We start from the raw sequence: 20,820 nt of genomic DNA on the forward strand, positions 1-20,820 counted from the left end.
GACCCTGCAGCTCCTTTTATCTGTGCTTGCAAGGCTCTGATTGGCTGCCTCCCTGCAGCCTTTCTAGGGAGGCATGGAGGACCCACCTTCACTGCTCCATTCCTGGGCCAGGGTGTGGTAGGACCACAGGGCCTCCAGGTACCTATATACCCTGTTACAGTAAGGACCTTGGAAGACAGTTCCGTTGTGACTTGTCCTTATTTCCTTTGAGCCGTCCTTTCTATTGCATGGAACACAATGGGATTTCCTTTGTACCCTTGTCAAACCCCCTCCTTCCCACCCTTCTCCTTTTTATTTTGTGACCTGTCCTGTTCCCTTGTAAGGGGAAGAATGGTTTTGTGCTTCAAGCATAGCACAGGGGTAAAGAGCTGAGCTCTCTCCTTGGTTCTGCCATTGACTCCCTGTGTGACCTTGGCTGGGTCACCTGCAGGAATGCTTTCTGCCCTGGTTAGTGTCAGTATTGGAAAGATTTCAGGAAGGCATTAAACCCTTTTAATTGGTGTGTAACTGCTCCAAAGGGTGTGAGGCCAAGAGCAGGATTTCATTCATTTCCACTGCATCTGGGCTGCCATGTCTTGTACTCCCCCTTGCATGGGCCAGGCATACCCCGCCGTATCACCTACCCCACACCGCTGTGGGAGGGCCCACAGGAGCCCTGCAATAGCCTCAGTCGAACCCTCATCCAATACATGAGCCACACCAAACTTGCCCTGTGATACTAGGACACTCAGGGTGCAATCCAGACCAGTGGGGGGTTGTGTCACCACCTGCCCTGCAACTTTGGGTGCCTCACAAATGCTTTGTTGTTGTAGCTTCCAGCAACAGAGCTCTCCAAGTTTCAGGTCAGGATCTTCTCTCAAAGTCCATAGGCTGTTTCTTTTGTCTTCAGGTGAAAGAGAGAGAGTTAGGAAAAGAGAGCTTGGGATGTTTTTATCCTGACTCTCACTTTTATAGTCCAGTCCGCCTTTGATATGCATTTTCCTGAGCGTTACGTTACCCCTAGATAAAGTTCTTTCCTGCTGTGAGGTTGAGGTTAGAGTCTCCTGGTGAAAAAGGTCCAATGTTGATCGACCTGTCTTCCTTGCCAAAGAATGGCCACTTGACAGGTGATGGCCCATAAGCGTTAATGATACCTGGCTAACAGTAAAAAGAAAAGGAGTACTTGTGGCACCTTAGAGACTAACAAATTTATTTGAGCATAAGTTTCATGAGCTCACAAAAGCTTATACTCAAATAAATTTGTTAGTCTCTAAGGTGCCACAAGGACTCCTTTTCTTTTTGCAAATACAGACTAACACGGCTGCTACTCTGAAACCTGGCTAACAGTGTCATCTTGACCTTTGTCTTTAAGAAAGTAGTTTACACCCTCCCCAGACTTGTCTGGTAAACACAATTTAGCCATGATTTCAGATAATGTTCACAGCTTTACTGTTACTGCACATTTCATCATGATATTATGGTCCAGTGAGTTGTTAGTTTTCAAATGATACCTCACATGGCATAATTTGCACAAAGATTGTTACATTAGTAGGTAGGGTGTGAATACAGGGGTGCATTCAGTCACAGACACCCGAGGCGTAACCACCCACCCACACCCTCAATGTGAGGCACTGCACGTGTGCCCTGACACACCCCTTCCCCCCCCCCAACACCACATATGAACTGCTCCCTCTCCCCCCCCCCCCCCCCCGCTGTGTGAGGCACCACAGGAGCCATGCAATACACACTGGCCCAGCCCCCTTCCTGAACACTGTGCATGTGCCCTGAGCTATCCCTTGACCAAAGCCCCACCCTGTCGCGTGAACCCCTGCACCCTGGGGACTCTGCCTCACCCCTGCCATGGGCCCACTACCATGCAAGTCCCTGCCTGCCTGTCCCCCTCTACTTCTGTCATTGCTGGGACTTCCACCTGAGCCTCTCAACCCCACACCCCACTGTAAGCCCCGGTCCCCACATGAGCCCTTCTACATCCCTGCTGCCCATATGAGCCCCTCTCTACCTGTGTGCCCCATCTGAACCCCTCTACACCCCTGCCCCATGTGAGCCCCTGCCTCTTCCCCCCGCCCCCCTCAACTCTATCCCCCCACCCCCACTCAAACCCCTCTGTACCCCTGCCCCCCATGTGAACACCTATGCCCCTGCCCCCGAGCCCCACCGTACCCCCATTCGAGCCCCTGCCGCCCACCTGAGCCCCTCCGTGCCCCCGCCCCCGCACGTGCCCCGCGGTTCCCCGCCCCCGGCCGAGCCGGCGCCGCGTGCGGCGGGGGGGGCGGACGGCAGCCGGCGAGGGACCCGCGCGGCGCCGCGAACCGCGCCCGCTCCGCCGATCATCCCCGGCGGCGGCGGCGTCGCAGGTGAGCGGCCGGGCCAGGCTGCGATGCGCGGCCGGGCGGGGGCGGCCGGCGGCGGCGGCGCTGCGCCCCCGCCCAGCCCGGAGCAGCGGCCGCGGGGAGCCGGGCCGGGGCCCGCCTAGGGCCATGGGCTGCCTGCAGAGCGTCGCGTGCAAGGCGCGCGTGCGGCGCGACAACATCGTCCTGAGCGACGTGTCCGCCACCATCGAGCCGGGCGCCACCGCCATCGAGGAGAGCTCGCCCGTCGTGCTGCGCTACCGCACGCCCTACTTCCGCGCCGCCGCCCGGGGCACCATGCCGCCCATCCCGCGCCGCCACACCTGGGTGGTGGGCTGGGTGCAGGCCTGCAACCACATGGAGTTCTACAACACCTACAGCGACCTGGGCATGTAAGGGACCCCCGGCACCCCCCCATCCTGCCCGGCACCCCCCCATCCTGCCCGGCACCCCTCCCCCCGGAACCACATGGAGTTCTACAACACCTCCAGCGACCTGGGCATGTAAGGGACCCCCGGCACCCCCCCATCCTGCCCGGCACCCCCCCATCCTGCCCGGTACCCCTCCCCCCGCTCGGCACCCCTCCCCCCGGAACCACATGGAGTTCTACAACACCTCCAGCGACCTGGGCATGTAAGGGACCCCCGGCACCCCCCCATCCTGCCCTGCACCCCCCCATCCTGTCCTGCACCCCTCCCCCCGCTCGGCACCCCCCCCCCGGAACCACATGGAGTTCTACAACACCTCCAGCGACCTGGGCATGTAAGGGACCCCCGGCACCCCCCCATCCTGCCCGGTACCCCTCCCCCCCGCTCGGCACCCCTCCCCCCGGAACCACATGGAGTTCTACAACACCTCCAGCGACCTGGGCATGTAAGGGACCCCCGGCACCCCCCCATCCTGCCCTGCACCCCCACATCCTGCCCTGCACCCCTCCCCCCGCTCAGCCCGCACAACCACATGGAGTTCTACAACACCTCCAGCGACCTGGGCATGTAAGGGAACCCCCGGTACTCCCTGCATCCCCCATATCCCCCTGCACCCCCCCGGAACCTCCTGCACCCCCTACCCCCACCCACATGGAGTTCTACAATACCTATGGTGACCTGGGCATGTAAGGAACCCCTGCATCCCTCTGCACCCCCACATCTGCCTGATACCCGCCATGCACCCCACAACCTGTAACACCTACAGCAACTTGGTTGTGTAAAGGACTCTCACCCCCAATCTCACTCCCTACAACACCTACAGTGACCTGGGCATGTAAAGGACTGCAGTTATCCCACCCCCTCCACATTCCTTTGTCCTTCCAATCCCCCTTCCCCCCACTCGTTCCCCCCCATCCCTTACAGCATCTACAGTGGCCTGGGCATGTACAGGACACCTACAGCCCATCCCACATCCGCCCCATTTCCCACTCTGCACCCTAGCACTAGAAGGGAAGGGTTCTGTCACTTCAAGAGCATGCAAGGAGAGAAAGCGCTAAGCTATGAACATTGCAAGGACAGTGGGAATCCTGCCAGCCATTTATTGCTCTGGGTGTGTGTGTGTTGCAGCTCAACTTGGTAGAATAGGGGTGAGCAAAACTGCTTCCCTGCCTGTTGCCTGGGAATGCTAAGGCGGGTTCGGATTCTCTCTGCCTGCTTGCGTGGAAGGGAGTTGTGCGGGAAGTCTTCCTGTTAATGCTGGGATTTCCAGCCTCCCCATGAATGCAGAGCATCCGGGTGTCCCATTCTGTTTTGTTTGTAGTGTTCATTGACAAATGTCACCCTGGTGAGTACCTCCTGTGGAACCAGAGAGAGCTGAAAGATCCACATTCCTCTGAGTGCTTTGTGGAATTGTCATTGTGTGCGTGTTCTGGCTGGGAGCTGGCAGGCTCTGCTGATACCCACCTAATCACTATGCTGACACCCAGTTATCATAGGGAACGACTGTACTACTAGCGTAATGTTACTAAATTAGGCACATTGCATAAAACCCTACTGAAAGAACTGTTGGAAAAGGCTTGAGGGCATTCTCTTACAGAGAATGAAGAGCCCTGTACTAGTGTCAGTAATACCCTTTAATCTTCGGGCCTTCCTCATCACAAATGTGCGCTGCTGTATGGTGCTATTATGCTGCACAGATCCTCTTCCTTCTTAACGAGCAGCCTCTTACTGATGCAACCCCAAGAAAGAGATGTGGTCTTGACTGCTTGGTGTAGTCGACAGGAGCTGAGATTGCCTATGGTTTTGTCCTCTGAATTTCATTTTAGGGCAGGAAGTGGATTAGGTGTTTTGTTTGTTTTAGCTGTTAAATGAATACAAACAGTCTCTGCGCAATACACAGCTGGTGAGGAACAATTCCTTTTTGAATGTGAGACGTGGCTTGCAAGGTTTGTCTTAAAACTTCTGTGTAGTGGGCTTGTAAGGGTCCTCTGGATTAATAGATGTTAAAGCCAAACGGGGCTGTTATGATAATCTCTTGCATAACACAGGCAGAAAACTTCACCCAGTGATTCACGAACCAGATCCATAACCGAGTCCCTGAGAGCTATCTTGAATCAATCCAAGTGTTCAAAGGTTAACCAATTAAAATGAAGCCAAGGTGCCTTGTAGGTTTTGGTTCTAGTCTGCTGGGTGCTTAAATGTAATACTAGTCATGCTTCAGGAATTCGAGTCAAAGGCTATAGAAAGACTGCACCATCTGAGTGCTTTTTAAAACCGGAGGTGGACTTAGTGTTTTATCAGAAGTTGTTGGCACTTGTAGGAGGCTCCAGTTTCTTATCAGTTGATGACTCTGCTCTGGCTGTCCTCTGGCTAGTATGTCCTTCTCTAGATGCTGGCAGCTGGGTTGTGGGAACGTAGAGGGGGCTTTTTATAGTAGATGAATTGTATCTTTTTTTTTTAAAAAAGGAATATTTGTGTTCGTGTTCTGCATCATTAAAAACTTACTTTTTCCAGGCTAATGAGTATGTGCTGATGACTTGGGAGAGTGCTGAAAAATGGAGCCATGTGCTTAGCTTGTTGTGTTGGAGTCTTGTTTTCCACAGCCTAAAAAAGGCGATGTGTATTTTATGGACTTGTAGTATACTCACTGCATTGGCATCTGGGTGCATTGCATGTGCAAATGGACATGAATTTATAATTGCTGTGTGTGCAATTGAGTGAACGTGGACTGTATTGCTGGGTAGAGGTCGTGCCTCGGCGTCTGAACATTGCATGCTTCGTTGTTATGAGCCTTGTTGTCTTATGCTGTGTACCTCGTGCTTCTGCTTACTCCTGCACAAAATGGCTGTAAAATGCTTCCCAGTAAAGAAATGGTAGGGTTTTATGCTTGCTTTGCCAGAGTGAAATGAGGACATGATATGTAGGGCAATAAAGAATCGGGCTTTCTGTGTGTGGCTCTACATTATAAAGTTCCGAGTGCTTCCTACACAAGGAAAATGTACAGAAAAATCAAGCTGCTCCTTGAAACAGATTTTATTAAGGGACCAAAAAAAAACTCCCCAACCACCCCCCCCCCCATCTGAAGTTCTCTGTATTTTGGGGTTTTCTGTAATGTGCATTGCTGTAGTCTCTGAGGCCATGTGTACACTGCAAACTTTGGTTGATGTAAATTATGTCGACGTAAAGCACCACCGCTGGTATTTAGCTTGTATGCATATGTACATACCTCTTTGCGTCAGTGCTGTGTGTACGCAGTAGGAATGCTTGTGTCAGTGCACAGTGCAGTGCACCATGGGTAGGTATACCAGTGTGCAACTTGTCATTTTCCCGCACGCTGTCTTTTGGGAAATTTTTGCACTGCATGGTGAGGCAAAAATGAGTCATGCAGCAGTGACTGGGAGTGAGGGGTCAATTCCCATCATGCAACTTTCTCCTTCCCATAATGGCATCCCTATCCCACAATTTTGCCCCTTTTTTAAAAATCCTACAAATATTCACTGACAAAAACATGGAGCCTGCACAGCTCTGCACTATTGTCATGAGCGTTTTAAATACAGGACGCATGTTCCTCTGGAATCTGCAGAGCAAGAAGGACTGCAGCAGAGGGGAAATGACGTTTGCTGTGGGATATAGCAAAAACCAATTTAAGATGGATGGTGGTGTTCATAGAGAAGCTGCCGACTGGGAGAGCTCCTTCTGGGCCTGACAGCCGAGCACTGACTGGTGGGTTCACGTCACGATGTAGGTTTGGGAGGACGAGTGGTGGCTGTAGAACTTTTGGGTGTAGAAGGTCACATTCCTGGATCTGTGTGTCCAGCTTGCCTCAGCCCTCCAGCGCAGGGACACCAGAATGAACTACAGAAGATTAGGGTTGGAAGAGACTTCAGGAGGTCATCTAGTGCAACCCCCTGTTCAAAGCAGGACCAACACCAACTAAATCATCCCAGCCAGGGCTTTGTCAAGCTGAGCTTCTCTGACAATTGAGAAGCAAGAGGTGCTCACACTGTGGAAGTTTGCAACGCCAGATTGCTGCCAGTTAGCAGGAATTCAGTTTGGAGTTGGGAAATCCACTCTGGGGACCATTGTCATGCAAGTGTGCAGGGCCATTAATCGTCTCCTGCTATGCAGGACTGTGACTGTCGGCAATGTGCAGAATCATAGTGGATGGATTTGCCGCAATGTGGTTCCTGAACTGCAGTGGGGAGATAGCACACACATATCTATTTTGGCACCAGTCCACTTTGGCACAGAGTACACCAACAGAAAGGGCTACTTTTCTATGGTCATGCAAGTATTGGTGGATCACTGGAGATGCTTCACCGACTTCAGAGTTGGTTGGTCTGGGAAGGTGCATGATGCTTGTACCTTTAAGAACACAGGACTGTTTGGAAAGCTACAAGCAGGGACTTTCTTTCCTGACTGACAGATTTATCACTGGCAGTGCTGAAATGCCAGTAGTGAACCTGGAGGACCCAGCCTACCCCTTGCTCCTCTGGCTCATGAAGCCGTACATCAACCGCCTCAACAGCACCAAGCGAAGATTCAGCTACTGGCTCAGCAGATGCAGAATGATAGTTGAGTGCTCTTCTGGTAGATCGAAGGGATGCTGATGGTGGTTACTCACAAGATTGGTTCTCAGAGAAAAGAACATCCCCATGGTTCTAGCTGCCTGCTGTGTTCTGCATGTTATCTGTGAAGCTAAGGGGGGAAAGTTGCTGCCAGGGTGGAGAGCCGAGGTGGAGCGGCTGTCTGCTGAGTTTGAAGAGCCAGATGCAAAGGGTATTCAAAAGCTCAGCACAGAGCTGTTTGGCCAAGGGAGGCTTTGAAAGAGCATTTTAACAGTCAGTCCCAGTAGTGCAGTGTGGTGCTCTATGCTTCACCTGGTCCTGTCTGTGTTTCGAGGGCTGTTAGGAATTATGTGGTGCTTGGTGCAAATTTGGGATTATAATACTCTTTGCTAATGCACCTGCTAATGTTGTGGTACGTGCTGTACTTTTATAATTATTGCACTGTTTGTCACTGATCCAGTGAGTTCTGTATAATACCAAATAGCTGGGCACTTTCAGTAATACTAGGCATTCGGAATCATAGGTTGTGAAATAAACATGAATTACATTCTCAGAAATAGATTTTTATTGTGTACCAAAACCAGTGCATAGACACTATATACAATTAAAGAACAAATACAGTAAAGACTTTGGAAATAAAGGAAAAGAACCAAACAAGGTGAAAGAACATTCATGTTCATTTCAGTTCATTTCGGCTACAGGTACAGGAACCATGGCTCTCACTGGTCAATGTACGTGAAGCTGGGTTGTCCTTACCGTCCCCTGGTGCAGAACAGTAGGGGTGGGGATGCGACCCTTGATGCCCTGTGAAGTGTTGGTGGAAGCTGTAGGGAGGTGATGCAATGGAGTTCTCCGCTGACTGCAAAGGGAGGCGAGACTGTGATTGTCGAACCTTTAGGTCCACTGGAGTCTGCAGCATCTGTGCTACTTGTGGTACTTCCCCGTTGTGTCCTGGTGCATCTCCCTCTCCTATGGGTGGCAGGTATAATAGCTCAGGGAAGGCTGAGCCTGCCCTGGCACAGCTGCAGCCTCCGGTTACGGGTTTGGCGGAGGAAGATTTTGCTTATTATTATGCCCCATTCAGGGTCCGGGGTGGCTGAGGAGGTGGTATTTGCTATTCAGCTTCCTGGGTTCAGAGGAACAGAGAACACAGCTGCTGCTGGTGTTCTAAAGCTGCCTGGGCCTGTAGGCTGCTAGCCTGTTTACTAGAGTGGTGTCTCCTGAAATTATTGTGGAGTGGCATGGGAAAGTGTCCTCCTGCCAAGGAAGAAACTAGGCTGCTCTCTCAAGAAAGTTTTGAGAGAGGATTGCGGAGGACCTCCATGAGGGTTTCATCAAGATCTCTTAGGAGGAGTCAAGGGACTTCCCTCTGTACATAAACAAACTGCTCTGCACAGCCTTCCTCCCCCCCCCCCCCAAGTCTACAGGTCGTATTGCGACTTCTTACTAGTACAAGTAAATTAATAAAAGTCATTAGCTGTGTCCTGTTCCGCTGGAGTTGGGAGCCATTAGTAATGATAAATGTATTTACACACTTTCCTGAGGCTTCTTCCCCTGTATCGGGCTCATCCATGCTCGACTGCCGGGACTGCAGTGGAGATTCAAACAGGTCCTGGCTCGCAGCATAGGTGCCCCCTCCCTCAGTCACGTATCCACCTTCCACCTCCTTGTCCTTGCTGTTCATGGCAGGGGTGTGTGTCTCAGGGTCCTTGGAGGTGTCAGGTCTGCTCTGCGGGCTGGTGGGGGCAGTCCCTGCAACGCATGAAGCTTGATGTAAAAGTGGCAGGTTTGTGGCTCGGCCTTGGACTGACTGTTGCCTTCTGGTATGCCTGACGTGTTTGCTTTGCCAGAAGCGGGACTGCATGAAATTGCCTGTTCAGTTCGTTCCCTCGGGAGCCTCGGTTACTGGCTACGGGACACTGGGTTAGATGGTCCATCGGTCGGACCCAGTCTGGCCGTTCTTATGGTCACTGCTGCCAGTCCCTGTTCCCCTTTGCCTGCTTCCCCTGTGCAATCTGCTCATAGAGGTCCATGTTTCTTTGGCTGATCTGGAGCTGTACCTGCACATCCTCTTCTCCTCACAGGCCCAGGAGATCCAATACCTCCTGTCTGTTCCAGGCCAGAGCTGGGTGTGCTCGCCAAGCTGGGCAATCCAGGAAAGGCATTGCAAAAATTCATGAGGTTTTTAAACAAGGGAGGGTGGCCTCTGGTCTCCATGACTGCTGGGCAGTGGAGCTCACAATTGTGACCAGAGCAGTCATTGTCAAGCATTGTGGGACAGCTGCTGGAGGACTGTTAGGGTCAACGCAGGTCACGCAGCGTCTACATTCGCATTGCGTCAGCATCAGTACATGGCCGTGTTACTGTGTCGCCATGATGAGGCACTTGCATTGGCGGGAGACACGCACAAATGTAGACACCTGCACAACTAGGTTGATGAGAGGTAGCTTACGTCAACCTAACTTTGCAGCGTAGACCAGGTCTGAGTTTGGGTGTAAACCAGAATGCAGGAGGTTCAAATATAAGGGCGCCTGCTAGCTTTGGCTTGCTTCAATGTGTAGCTGTATTAAAAGCAAACATCAAAGTGTATGTGTTGGGGTGAAGAGGGAAGCATCTGACTATGTTATATCCATTGTTTGGGTACATAATGGAAGGCAGTGTTACCTAGTGGATAGAGCACTGCACTTCGGAAACCTGGGCTGTCTGCCACTGCTCTGCTCTGTGACCATGGGCAAGTCACTCTCCTCTCTGTGTCCTGTAAAAGGGAGATTGTGACACTTGGATGCAGATTGTGGAGATTGTGAAGTGTTGTAGGGTCTATGGAGGAAAAGAGCTAGGTATTATCATCTGGAGTAATTCCTTCCTTTTCTCCACTTGGGTCATACCATTATTTTAAATGCAGTATTTTGTGTTTGAATTCCCTTGTTTTCTTTTACATGTTTGTTCTGTTTTTTGACACGAAGAGTTTCACAATTCTTTCAGGGTTCTAAGTCCCCCTTTTATAAAATACAGCTTGGTTTTGTTTCTTCAGGGAGCTTACCATGAAGGATACAAATGCAGAAGTATACAGTAATGCTATTTGCAAATGGGAGTTACATGAGATTTTTTTTTCCTTATAAGTTTAGTTCTTGATACCTAGTCTGATTCCTCCTTATTGCAAAGTGAAACAGAGCATGTGAGCGTGGGCTAGGGCGTGTTCTGTGAAAAGCATGTTAATAAAAGCCTCTCCTACTGGATCTCGTTAGCTAAGTTACTTATATGGCCCCCATTGCCCTAGATTTTGAGACACTCACATACTATCTTTCATCTGTCTAAGATCTTGTCTACATGGGGAAATTTACTAGGATTATTATATAACATAAGGAAAACTGAAAATCTGTTATTCCACATAAGAGAATCCATATGGGAAGCTATAGCAGTATAATTATACTGGTATAGTAATACTGGTAAGTTTTCTGTGTAGATGGAAAGGTTTTCTGTTGTTGCCCATCACCATAGTATTTGAGAATCTTCTATGTATAGTCCATAGCAATAGCCAAGTCCCTAGGGGATTTGGGGGACTTGTCTAGACAAAGAGTTTGCGCATGGTAACCTGGGCGTAAATCTGCCATGTGCTAGCTGTCCAGTAACTGGCTGTGTGGGTCCTGCTACTGCACATTAAGCTACCTACTCATGTTTCAGAGTGAGGTAGATCAAAGTGCACTTACTTACCTTAGATCTTTGTCACTCCTGTGCCTCTGACACACCAGGCAGTCCAGTTCCCCCCTGATTATGGTCACTCGCTAGTTGTGGCATTTCTGCCCAGGTGATGCCACCACATTCAGTATCCTCTCTCACTGTCCTCTGCCAGTTCTTCTTTGGCCTTCCCCATGTGAGATTGTAGCACTGCCTGACGCCAGCTTGCCATTCCTTGCCCATCTTGTCTCACTGAGGCCAAGTACATGAGACATGAAAAAATACCCTCTGAATGTAACCTGTGCTAGCTTCCCGTACTGTATAAAGTACATACATTCCATGTACCTCCTCTTGTTTCAGATTTGGTTGTCAGGATTCAATGTCTTGAGCTCTCGGCTTCCTTTCAGCTGCCACTGAGTTCTGTCCTACTTGGGTTTTGAGTTCCAGCTGCACCTACCATCCTCAGATTTTGGTTTAACGTAACTATTTTTGGTGCGGTAAGATTTTATCCGAGTGGGTCACAAACCCAACTGCAGAACCCTCCTCTCTTATCCAGGCTTGGCACCCGCACTGTTGCTAACTGTGGCAGAGTTAAAGTGCACTAGTGAATTTTTGGTGCAAGCTAGTAGCAGACCCTCAGTTGCTGTGACTATCTTCGCTTCATGGGCGGTAGGACAGCCTGCATTGGCTGAGCTCCATAGAACCAGGAGAGTTTACGTGAGCTGAGGATCTGCCCCATTGACTTGAATTCCGTTTGTTCACACTCAGCACGTCGGAAAATCAGGCTTGAGTTGAGTGCTCAGAAAATGAGCAACAGGTTAGATCAAGTAGTGACCATCGGTGAACATTTTGGTCTAAGTGACTTGCCCAGCATCCCATAGGAAATTTGTGGCAGAGGCAGGGATAGAACCCATCTTCCCTGGGTGACAATTAATTGCAATAACCATCCATTCTCTTCCTGTACTTACCTGCGTCTCACTTTCTAGGTTCTGTAGCAAATGAGGCAGGGGTCCTACAAACAACAGCTTTATTCACGACACCACCCTGTTGCTCCCAAGAGGACATCCGTCCTGTACACTGAATAAGGCAGGGGTCCTGTGGAAACACTTGCATGTCTTCATGCATTTAATGACTGTATCTTAATGCATATCACAAGGGGGCTGAATTAAGCTTGTCCAGGCAACCTTGATTTGAGGGATTGGGGCCAGAGTGATTTGCCCAAGGTCCTAGTTGAGTGTTTTGACCACAAGGCTATCCTTCCTCTTGACAAAAAAAGATTTTTCAATGGTGATGGATATAACCAGTGCCTACGCTTTCGTTTTGTGAATTTTCAGGGAACTTGTAAGTGGCATGTAGAGGGTGCTGTCTCTCCCTGTCCCTCTCCCCACCCTCCTTTGGGGAGTAGGAGCTGCTGGTTTAGACACAGTTGCTGCAGTGCACTGGAATGAGTCCTGCTGAGTCATCACTCTGGCCATGTTTAAATAATTGCTCTGCAACTGGGAAATGTGCTGAACTTGCCCTGCACTGGTTGAGGGATTTCTCTGCCATACAATGAGGTCATCAATTATTTCTGGAAACATTTCTCCCCTCCCCTAAAGGTCTGTAAAGAGCTAAAAACGCATTCGTTGGGCGCTATGAAAACAGGCAGGGATTGGCGTTGATTTCTTTGCAGTGACGACTTGATTCAGATTTGATTCTTGCAGTGTGCACCGTGTGTGCTGTGTGATGGCACCTCCCGAAATACATTGATTTCTGATCAGGGTGTGAGATCAATAGGTGACTAGGGAGTTAGTTAATGACGGTGTGATCTGGTGAGTGACAAGTGTGAGTGTGCACATGCACAGTGGTGCGTGGACTGTTCACCTGTCACCTCTGGAGATGTGGGTTCAGATCCAAACTCAAGGCGCAGTTGAAACTGTTTGCACAGGGGTCTGTTTGCACAGGGGTCTGCCCAAGGCATCTTAGATGACTGGGCAGAGTGCATGTCATGGGATTAGGGAACAGGGAGCTGGTCTCTTTGTTTTGTGAGATCTAGGATAACCCTAAATAAAAGGTTTCAGTGGTAGGAATGTTAGTCTGTATCAGCAAAAAACAAACAAAAAAACCCGAGGCATCCTTGTGGCACCTTAGAGACTACCAGATTTATGGGCATAAGCTTTCGTCGGCTAGAACCCACTTCATCAGATGTATAAATAAAAGCTGTCCCTGAAGAGGTACTTCCTTTGCTGAGCTGTCTTTTGAGCAACTATGCAGACTGCCCCACGGGAGCGGTGACTCCAGGGATGGTTTCTCAGACTGCCATTAGCAGCAGCTCGGGGGCGGGGGTGATACTGACAGTGAGCTCTGGCAGAATTGATGGCTTGCCTGTGGAAAGCAGCCTCTCTTGTTATCTCACAGGCTAGAACAGTCTGGCTCCCTCTTTCTATTCCCCTTCTTTACACCAAGGACCAAAGCCTGCCCTGCCACTGCAAGAAATTCCATGCGGTGGAGAGGAGGTGCCTATGGAAGCAGGTGCTGCTTTTTCAGTGGGGCAGGAGTCAGGGCACTTGCATTTGGCTCTGGGGATTAGCATGAAGACAAGACAAAGACACACAAAAGGGGAGAGGAAAGAACAGCAAAGACAGAAAATGCAGCTGCTGTCTCTGGTGTTAACTTTCACTTGCAACCTCACTGCTGGAGAAACCCAGGCCCAGCACATGGTCTGATCAGCAGCACCGAGACCTGGCAAACTCGTACCAGCATAAGGCTGTTTAGACATTGCATTTAGCTGCTCTTTCTGTTCACAGGCTCACAGCAGGGCTGCAAAATATGCAGTCTTGACTGGCTAAGCCAGATTCTTATTAGACGTTAGAAAGACATTTGAAGTTAGAAAGATTAGGAAGAGAAGAATTAATATGGTGAAGGAAGAGGACATACTCGAGGAGTAGGGGATGATATTTGGGATTTAGCCAGAGCCAGTGGAGGTGGAAATGTCACCTGGCTCCCTTCTCTCTGGCCTGGTCTGGTCGGGGCACCTTTCAGGATTAACATGAAGAAGGTCCAGGGTCCCAGAAGAACGTGGCAACCCTGATAATGAATCTTGTTCTGTCCCCTATTTTCAGCTTCCAGCTGGTGTTACAGGTACAGTTTCTCTTCCCCCTCCCCCACCCCCCAGTCTCTTTTTTGAGTACCTCCAAAGGGCAGTGATGGGTGGAATAGCCTCTCCTCTCCTTATTTTGTCCACCAGTTAGGCCTAGTTTCCAACATACCAACTTTGGTTCACTGTTTTCTGGTTCCGCACTTTTCTTCTTTACAAAGCGTGATCTTAGCGCAGCCCTTGAGTTAGATCAGTGGGCCTTTTTGTTTGGGCTAATTCAGTCTGTGTTTTTTACACCTTTTCCCATCAGCATTTGTTGTTAATAGGTTATTGTGACATTTGATGGACTTTCATTTACTTTTCACAGTTGAGCTCACAGTTAGGGTAATTTTGTAGGCCCAGTTATTACAACAGAGCACAAGCTACGTACCCTATCAAAAAGAAGGTGAAGAGGTGGCTTTATCAAGGTTAGACCTACGTAGGAAGATGCCAACTTGTAACAAGATGTAGTGTCTAGAATCTGATGTTAGGAAAAATTCAGACTGCGAATAGAATGCAACTGTTTAGCATGTCTGGAACAGCTTACGGGGGAGGTGGGAAATTGGTCACCACTTGGAGACTTTACATTGAATTTGGATGCCATTCTAAACAATGAGCTCTAGTTCATCCCTAAGTTATTAGCTAAGTAGAGTACAGGTTACTTACAGAAGGGGGTTGACGTTCTGTGATCTGAGGTATGCAGGAGGTCAGATGAGATGGTTACAGTGGTTTCTCTTGGCCCGAAATTCTGTGCATCTCTGCAATTTGAGTGGATGGAAGTAAAACCCTTGGAGGGTTTGGAGTGCCTTGAGCAGGGGGTTGGACTAGATGACCTCCTGAGGTACCTTCCAACCCTGATATTCTATAATTCTGTGCCTGCCCTGAGGAAAACACACCGTGTAATCTGTTGTCTTTCAAAGTTTGTGTTTGTTATTTTAAAAGTGCCAACTTTTGTAAAAAGTCACCTTTATCTAAAATGCCAGAAAAGAAGCAAGATGTAAAAGTATTTTGCTCTTGAATTCTGGATCAGCAGTTGGAGAATGTTCCTGCCTGGCGCGCTCTGCAGGCTTGGATCCTGGGTTGTTCAGTGGTACCACGTTTGGGTGTGGCATGGTGGGCTCTGTGCCACTGAGCTGTGCGAGGAAAAAAAACAACTCAAGAGGAAAGGGAAGAGCAGCTTTGCGTCTCTGGAGTGCTGCCTGCCTGCCTGCCTGCCTGCTGCTTTAGCGAGTGAATGTGTGACCCAAATCCTTGCATTCAATTACCAGGTCAGAGTATCAGAGTAGCAGCCGTGTTAGTCTGTATTCGCAAAAAGAAAAGGAGGACTTGTGGCACCTTAGAGACTAACCAATTTATTTGAGCATGAGCTTTCATGAGTAGTTTTTGCACTGACTCGTGAGTTTATGGGAATGTCAGAGAGAATTGATTTTATCGACATCTCAGGAAACTGTAGCCCAGCTGTCACTTGCCAGGAGATGCAGTTGTAGGCAGCTGTTGGCCTCACAACTGTTACAGGCAAAAGCTCTGAATTAACAACAGACTTCAATAAAAGCCAAGTGCACTTGTATTTGTACCCTCTTCTGACCCCCTTCCCCTTTCTTGGTACCTTGCATTGATAATGCTAACCTTTCAGAGCAAAGACCCTTCAGTGTCCAGCGTGCTTAGCTGATCTAAGATGGGGCAGTAACAAAATGATTGATAGCTGTGTTTGTTTGCCTGGTGCAGGGAACAGCTTTTAAAAATCAGAATAAATTAATTCAGAAAACTAAAAAGAGGGAAAAAAAATTCTATTTCTGGCAACTTCAGAAGGAGGATGAGAGATCCGGTACTTGGTCTTATGGGGCATTTTGCAAAATCTAAACTATCCTGGATCTCCAAATAGGCGCAGAATAATTCTCTTCTTCTGGATACCCCTCAGAGTTCTGCTACCTTAACTCCAGCAAGATCTGATCTGGACTGTTCTCCCAGGATGCTTTGCAGGGATTTGGTTCTCACGGTAGTACAATGAAAATATTCCCTACCCAGCCTCAGAACTCTGGCAACTGCTTCCCGGATTATGCTGTTAATGGAGTGGATGAGTGGCAACTCTGGCAGGTAGAAAAGGCCACTGTTCCCCAGAAGAGAGCCGATGAGGGAGAGCGCTACCTAACGGACTTGGAAGTGAAATTTGCCCAACCAGTTAGACTGCAGTTGAATTAATTTACAGCTGGGTTGGCAAAGCAAAGACCTCCGTCCACAATGATTCTGAATCTGCAAAGAAACCAAGAATTTGAACTTGTACTTGTAGGAGGCACTTGATTGCTCCCTGCAGTGGGGAAATGGCTTCCGAGCTGAAGGACCTTCTCTTTGTGCTCACGTTAGTGCATAGGGGAGGAGGTTCTTGTGGCTAAGGCAAATAACTGGACTCCAGGAAATAGCTTTGCTGTTGACTTGTTGTGTGGTCTTGGGTCACTTATCTTATCACTTGTCATTTTGGTCACGATCACTTAAGTTGTGGTTTTCAAAGCCTACTAGGGGATTTAGCCACACAGTTCCTATTAACATTAAATTAAAGGGGGATGTAACGGAACAGGTATGGGGGATGTAATGCAACAGGGGTTTACCAAAGGTAGATCATGCCAGACTAACCTGATTTGCTTCTTTGAAAAAAACACTTTTTTTAGATAGGGGAAGTGCAGTAGATCTAATATACGTGGACTTCAGTAAAGCATTTGACACTGTGCCACACTGGAAATTACTAGCTAAGTTAGGGAAGATGGGGATCAGTACAGAATTGTTAAGCGGCTAAGGAACTGGCTAAAGGGAAGAAGGCAATGGGTTGTGCTGACTGGTGAATTATCAGACTGGAGGGAGGTTACTAGTGAAGTTTTGCGTAAGAGTGCGTTAATGAAATTTGCTGATGGTACACAATTGAGAGGCTTTGTCAATACAGAGCAGTACTGTACAGGAAGATCTGGTTGATCTCGAAGGCTGGAGTGACAGAAATGGGATGAAAATTCAGTAGTTCAAAGTGCAAGGTCAAGTTCAAAGTGAGGGTCTAATAATAAGAATTTCTGCTACAAGCTGGGGCTCATCAGTTGGAAGCAACAGAGGAGAGAGACCTGGGTGTGTGGGTTGATCACTGGGCTATTAATTAGCCACCTTTAATGATGTGGCTGTGAAAAAGGCCAGTGACATCCTAGGCTGTATGAGGTGAGGCATTTCCAGTAGAGATAGAGGTGTTCATGCCATTGAACAAAGTATTGGTAAGACCTCATTTGGAGTACCCTGTACAGTTGTGATCACCCATGTTCTAGAAAGATGAATTCAGACTGGAACAAGTGCAGAGAAGAGCTACTAAGATGATCAGGGGAGCGGAGGGCTTGTCTTAGGGAGGAACTGGAAGAGCCTGGCTTGTTCAGCCTAGCAAACAGAAGGCTGAGAGGGGATCTGATTGCTCTATGTAACTACATCAGGGGGTAAATACCAGGGAGGGTGAAGAGCTATTTAAGCTAAAGGACAATATTGGCACAACTACAAATGGGTATAAACCAGCCATGAACGAATTCAGACTGGAAATGAGAAGGTGTCTAACTACCAGAGAGTGAGGTCTGGAGCAGCCTCCCAATCAGAGTTAATTAGTTTTAGGAGAGAGCGGAACAGATTTTTGATTGTGGTTGTATGACAGGGTTGGTTGTGGTGGTAGGGAGCAAGGCTCAGAAGCCCTGGGGCTCGCTTCCAGTATGTGTCTTATATTTCTGAAGAGCATGCTTCAGGGTTTCAGCTGTCTACCTGCAGGGGTTAGGAAGGGATTCTCTCCCCCATGCGACCTCCAGCCCTACCACCCCAGTATATTCAGGGGTGGGAGTTTTCGTTTATCATCTTCCTCTGAACCGTCAGTGCTGCCATGGCCAGATATGGGACACTGGGCGGGGAGGGCAGGGCTCTGAGGTGGCCCCGAGCATTCTCTGTCTCAGGTGCTTGGCTGGCTGGTTCTTTCTCACGTGTTCAGGGTCTAACTGATCACCATGTGTGGGGTTGGGAAGGAATTTCCCCCCAGGTCAGATTGGCAGCGACCTTGGGGGGGTTTCACCTTCCTTTCCAGCATGTGGGTTGCCTGCCAGGATTATCTGGGTCTATCTCACTTCCTCATTTCCCTGCTGTTGCGGGGGCCTCGGGTCCTGGTGCACCTGGGTCACTCCTGTTTTATGCCTGTGGCACATAATACTCCAGTCTCCTGTGGGCTGTAATACTTTGGTCTCATTTTGGTTGTTGGATTTAGTGAGTGGGGCTGGGTGGCCTGTGATATACTGAAGGTCATACTAGGTATGTGGTTCTCAACTGGTTTACCATTGTGGGTCACATATGGAGCTCTCTATGTGTTATGTGGACTGCATCCACACAATGTGTATATATACAACCTGTGTGTCCCTGAGGATGTCACATGGGCTGCAGCTGTGTGCTGTTTGGGCTCCAGGTTGAGAACTACTGGACTAGGATCTGATGGCTCCTTCTGGCCTTGAAATCTGTGACTAACATGAATATTTGTGTGGCTAAATCTCACTAGTTGGCCTTGAAAACCTGAGCCTGACCGTCTCTGTCACCAGCATGCTGTGAGGAATTGGTCACTCATTTGAAAAGCAGGGTAGGATTTTTTGATCGAGATGCTAGATAAGTACTAGCTGGGATCTGACTGAGTTGTTCAGCTTGTCCTATGTTACCTAGAGTGTCCTGAGCAATTTTGATGATGCAGCAATGACTCATTCAGCAGGATCACAAGTACTAAATTGTTATCCTCTTATCTATTTTCTTCTTCTCTCTCCAGCTAAACATTTCATCCTGTGAGTGTTAGCGCGGAGCTTCTTGTCTTTAATAATGCCCCTGTAGACCAGGGTGGATAAAAATTAATGGCTTTTTTAAAAAATGGATTTTTTAAATTTAAATTAAATACAGATTTATTTATAGAAATCTTATGTGAAATTATGACAGCATATGTTAAGGTCTAAATTTAATTGATTAAAATCAAATAAATTACATTTAAAAATATAAGCAGTATATGTTTACTGCCAAAATTTTCAAGAAAGTCAAATCACTGAATTGATAGAAATCACGGGCTAAGCACCTACAACCAGAAAATAGTGTATTCTGCAGGTGCAGAGAGGATGTTTTCTTCATTTCAGTGTATTTAACTAGTTTAGTTCAACAATTAGTTCATTCAGAGTTAAAAACCAGTAGGAAGATGAAAAAGCAGGAAAGCTTGTTTTCCTCTTCCAGTCTATTAATAAAAACTAGGTCTGAGAGGATGAGATCTGTCGGGATCTGATATCTTGAAGGACACAGTGATAGGAAACAATCAATTTCATTTACTAACTACAAATAATACTTCCTTGCGTTAATAAATCAGTTCTAAATGCAAACCTTTTTTTGATAAACTTTTTTTCATGTATATCCAACACATTTAAGGTAGTTTTATTTCACTAATTTAAAAAATTTAAATGCTATGGGTTTTTTGCATTTTTAATTGCATTCAAATTCCTGTCTCAACAGAATTTGACACTGAGCACAAAATTAATCATCTGGTAAATAAGAAATGCATTATCCACCATTTTCTAACATCATGAAAATGTAAAAAATAATCTGCATAAATGTAAGTTAAGCTATATAATTGCAAAACAATTAAAATGTAGGAAAATCAAGGTTTCCTGCTTGCTGATTTAAATCATGATTAAAATCAGTGATTTTAAATTGCTTTGATTTAAATCAGCCCACCCTGCTGTAGACTACGGGAACTACCCAGTAGTTGTTGGTGCAGCTTCGTTTATAACCTGGTTCTTTCATTTTCATTCCGTAGGTCCAGCTGGGAACTTCCTGACTTGCGAGAAGGGAGAGTAAAAGCCATCAGTGACTCTGATGGTGTGAGCTACCCCTGGTATGGAAACACTACGGAAACGGTGACCTTGGTTGGGCCCACTAACAAGGTCTCCCGGTTCTCAGTCAGTATGAATGACAATTTTTACCCCAGTGTGACGTGGGCTGTCCCTGTGAGTGACAGCAATGTACCATTGCTGACCAGGATTAAGAGGGATCAAAGCTTTACCACGTGGCTAGTAGCCATGAACATGACCACCAAGGAGAAGATCATCCTGCAGACTATAAAGTGGAGGATGCGCGTGGACATTGAAGTGGATCCCTTGCAGCTCCTGGGGCAGCGAGCACGACTAGTGGGAAGGACTCAGCAGGAGCAGCCCCGGATTCTGAGCCGAATGGAACCCATCCCACCAAACGCACTAGTGAAACCCAACGCCAACGATGCCCAGGTCCTCATGTGGAGACCCAAACGAGGCCAGCCTTTGGTAGTGATACCTCCCAAGTAGATGGTGTGTGGGTGTGCGTGCTTGAGGACTTCATTCCTGTTGGTATGGTGCAAATGAACTGGATTTCTGAGCCAAAGCAGAATGGAAGTCCTCTGGTGAATGGAAATAGAGTTCCTCCTTATTCAGAAAGAATATGGTACCTGGTAGTGGCCAAAGCTATGTCACAGAAGAGGAATTGCACAGCTGGTGGACTTCCAATGACATACCTGGGAGATTCTGTACTTCCAGGTTATTTTGGCTGGAAGAGGCTTTCTTACCTGAATAACTCATATTCCCTTGCCATAACATGCAAGGAATGAGAATATGATTAAACAGTGCCTGTGGCAAATGCTG

At 48.2% G+C, this 20,820-nt stretch overlaps 1 protein-coding gene across 1 annotated transcript; it reads left to right on the top strand.

Moving 5' to 3' along the window:
• Window positions 1-2,477: 2,477 nt before the first annotated feature.
• Window positions 2,478-20,487, top strand: FAM78B (family with sequence similarity 78 member B). The gene is made up of 2 exons (XM_077825091.1): window positions 2,478-2,740; window positions 19,965-20,487. Exons 1-2 carry the CDS (start codon window positions 2,478-2,480, stop codon window positions 20,485-20,487), a joined length of 786 nt encoding a protein of 261 aa, XP_077681217.1.
• The last annotated feature ends 333 nt before the right edge of the window (window positions 20,488-20,820 follow it).

This window comes from Eretmochelys imbricata, chromosome 8 (assembly GCF_965152235.1).
Source record: "Eretmochelys imbricata isolate rEreImb1 chromosome 8, rEreImb1.hap1, whole genome shotgun sequence".
NCBI classification, from domain to species: Eukaryota; Metazoa; Chordata; order Testudines; family Cheloniidae; genus Eretmochelys; species Eretmochelys imbricata.

Coding starts and splice junctions, on each gene's coding strand:
- FAM78B (XM_077825091.1), top strand. CDS start 2,478: ATGGGCTGCCTGCAGAGCGTCGCGTGCAAGGCGCGCGTGCGGCGCGAC. Junction 2,741..19,964: donor ACCTACAGCGACCTGGGCAT/GTAAGGGACCCC, acceptor TTCATTCCGTAG/GTCCAGCTGGGAACTTCCTG.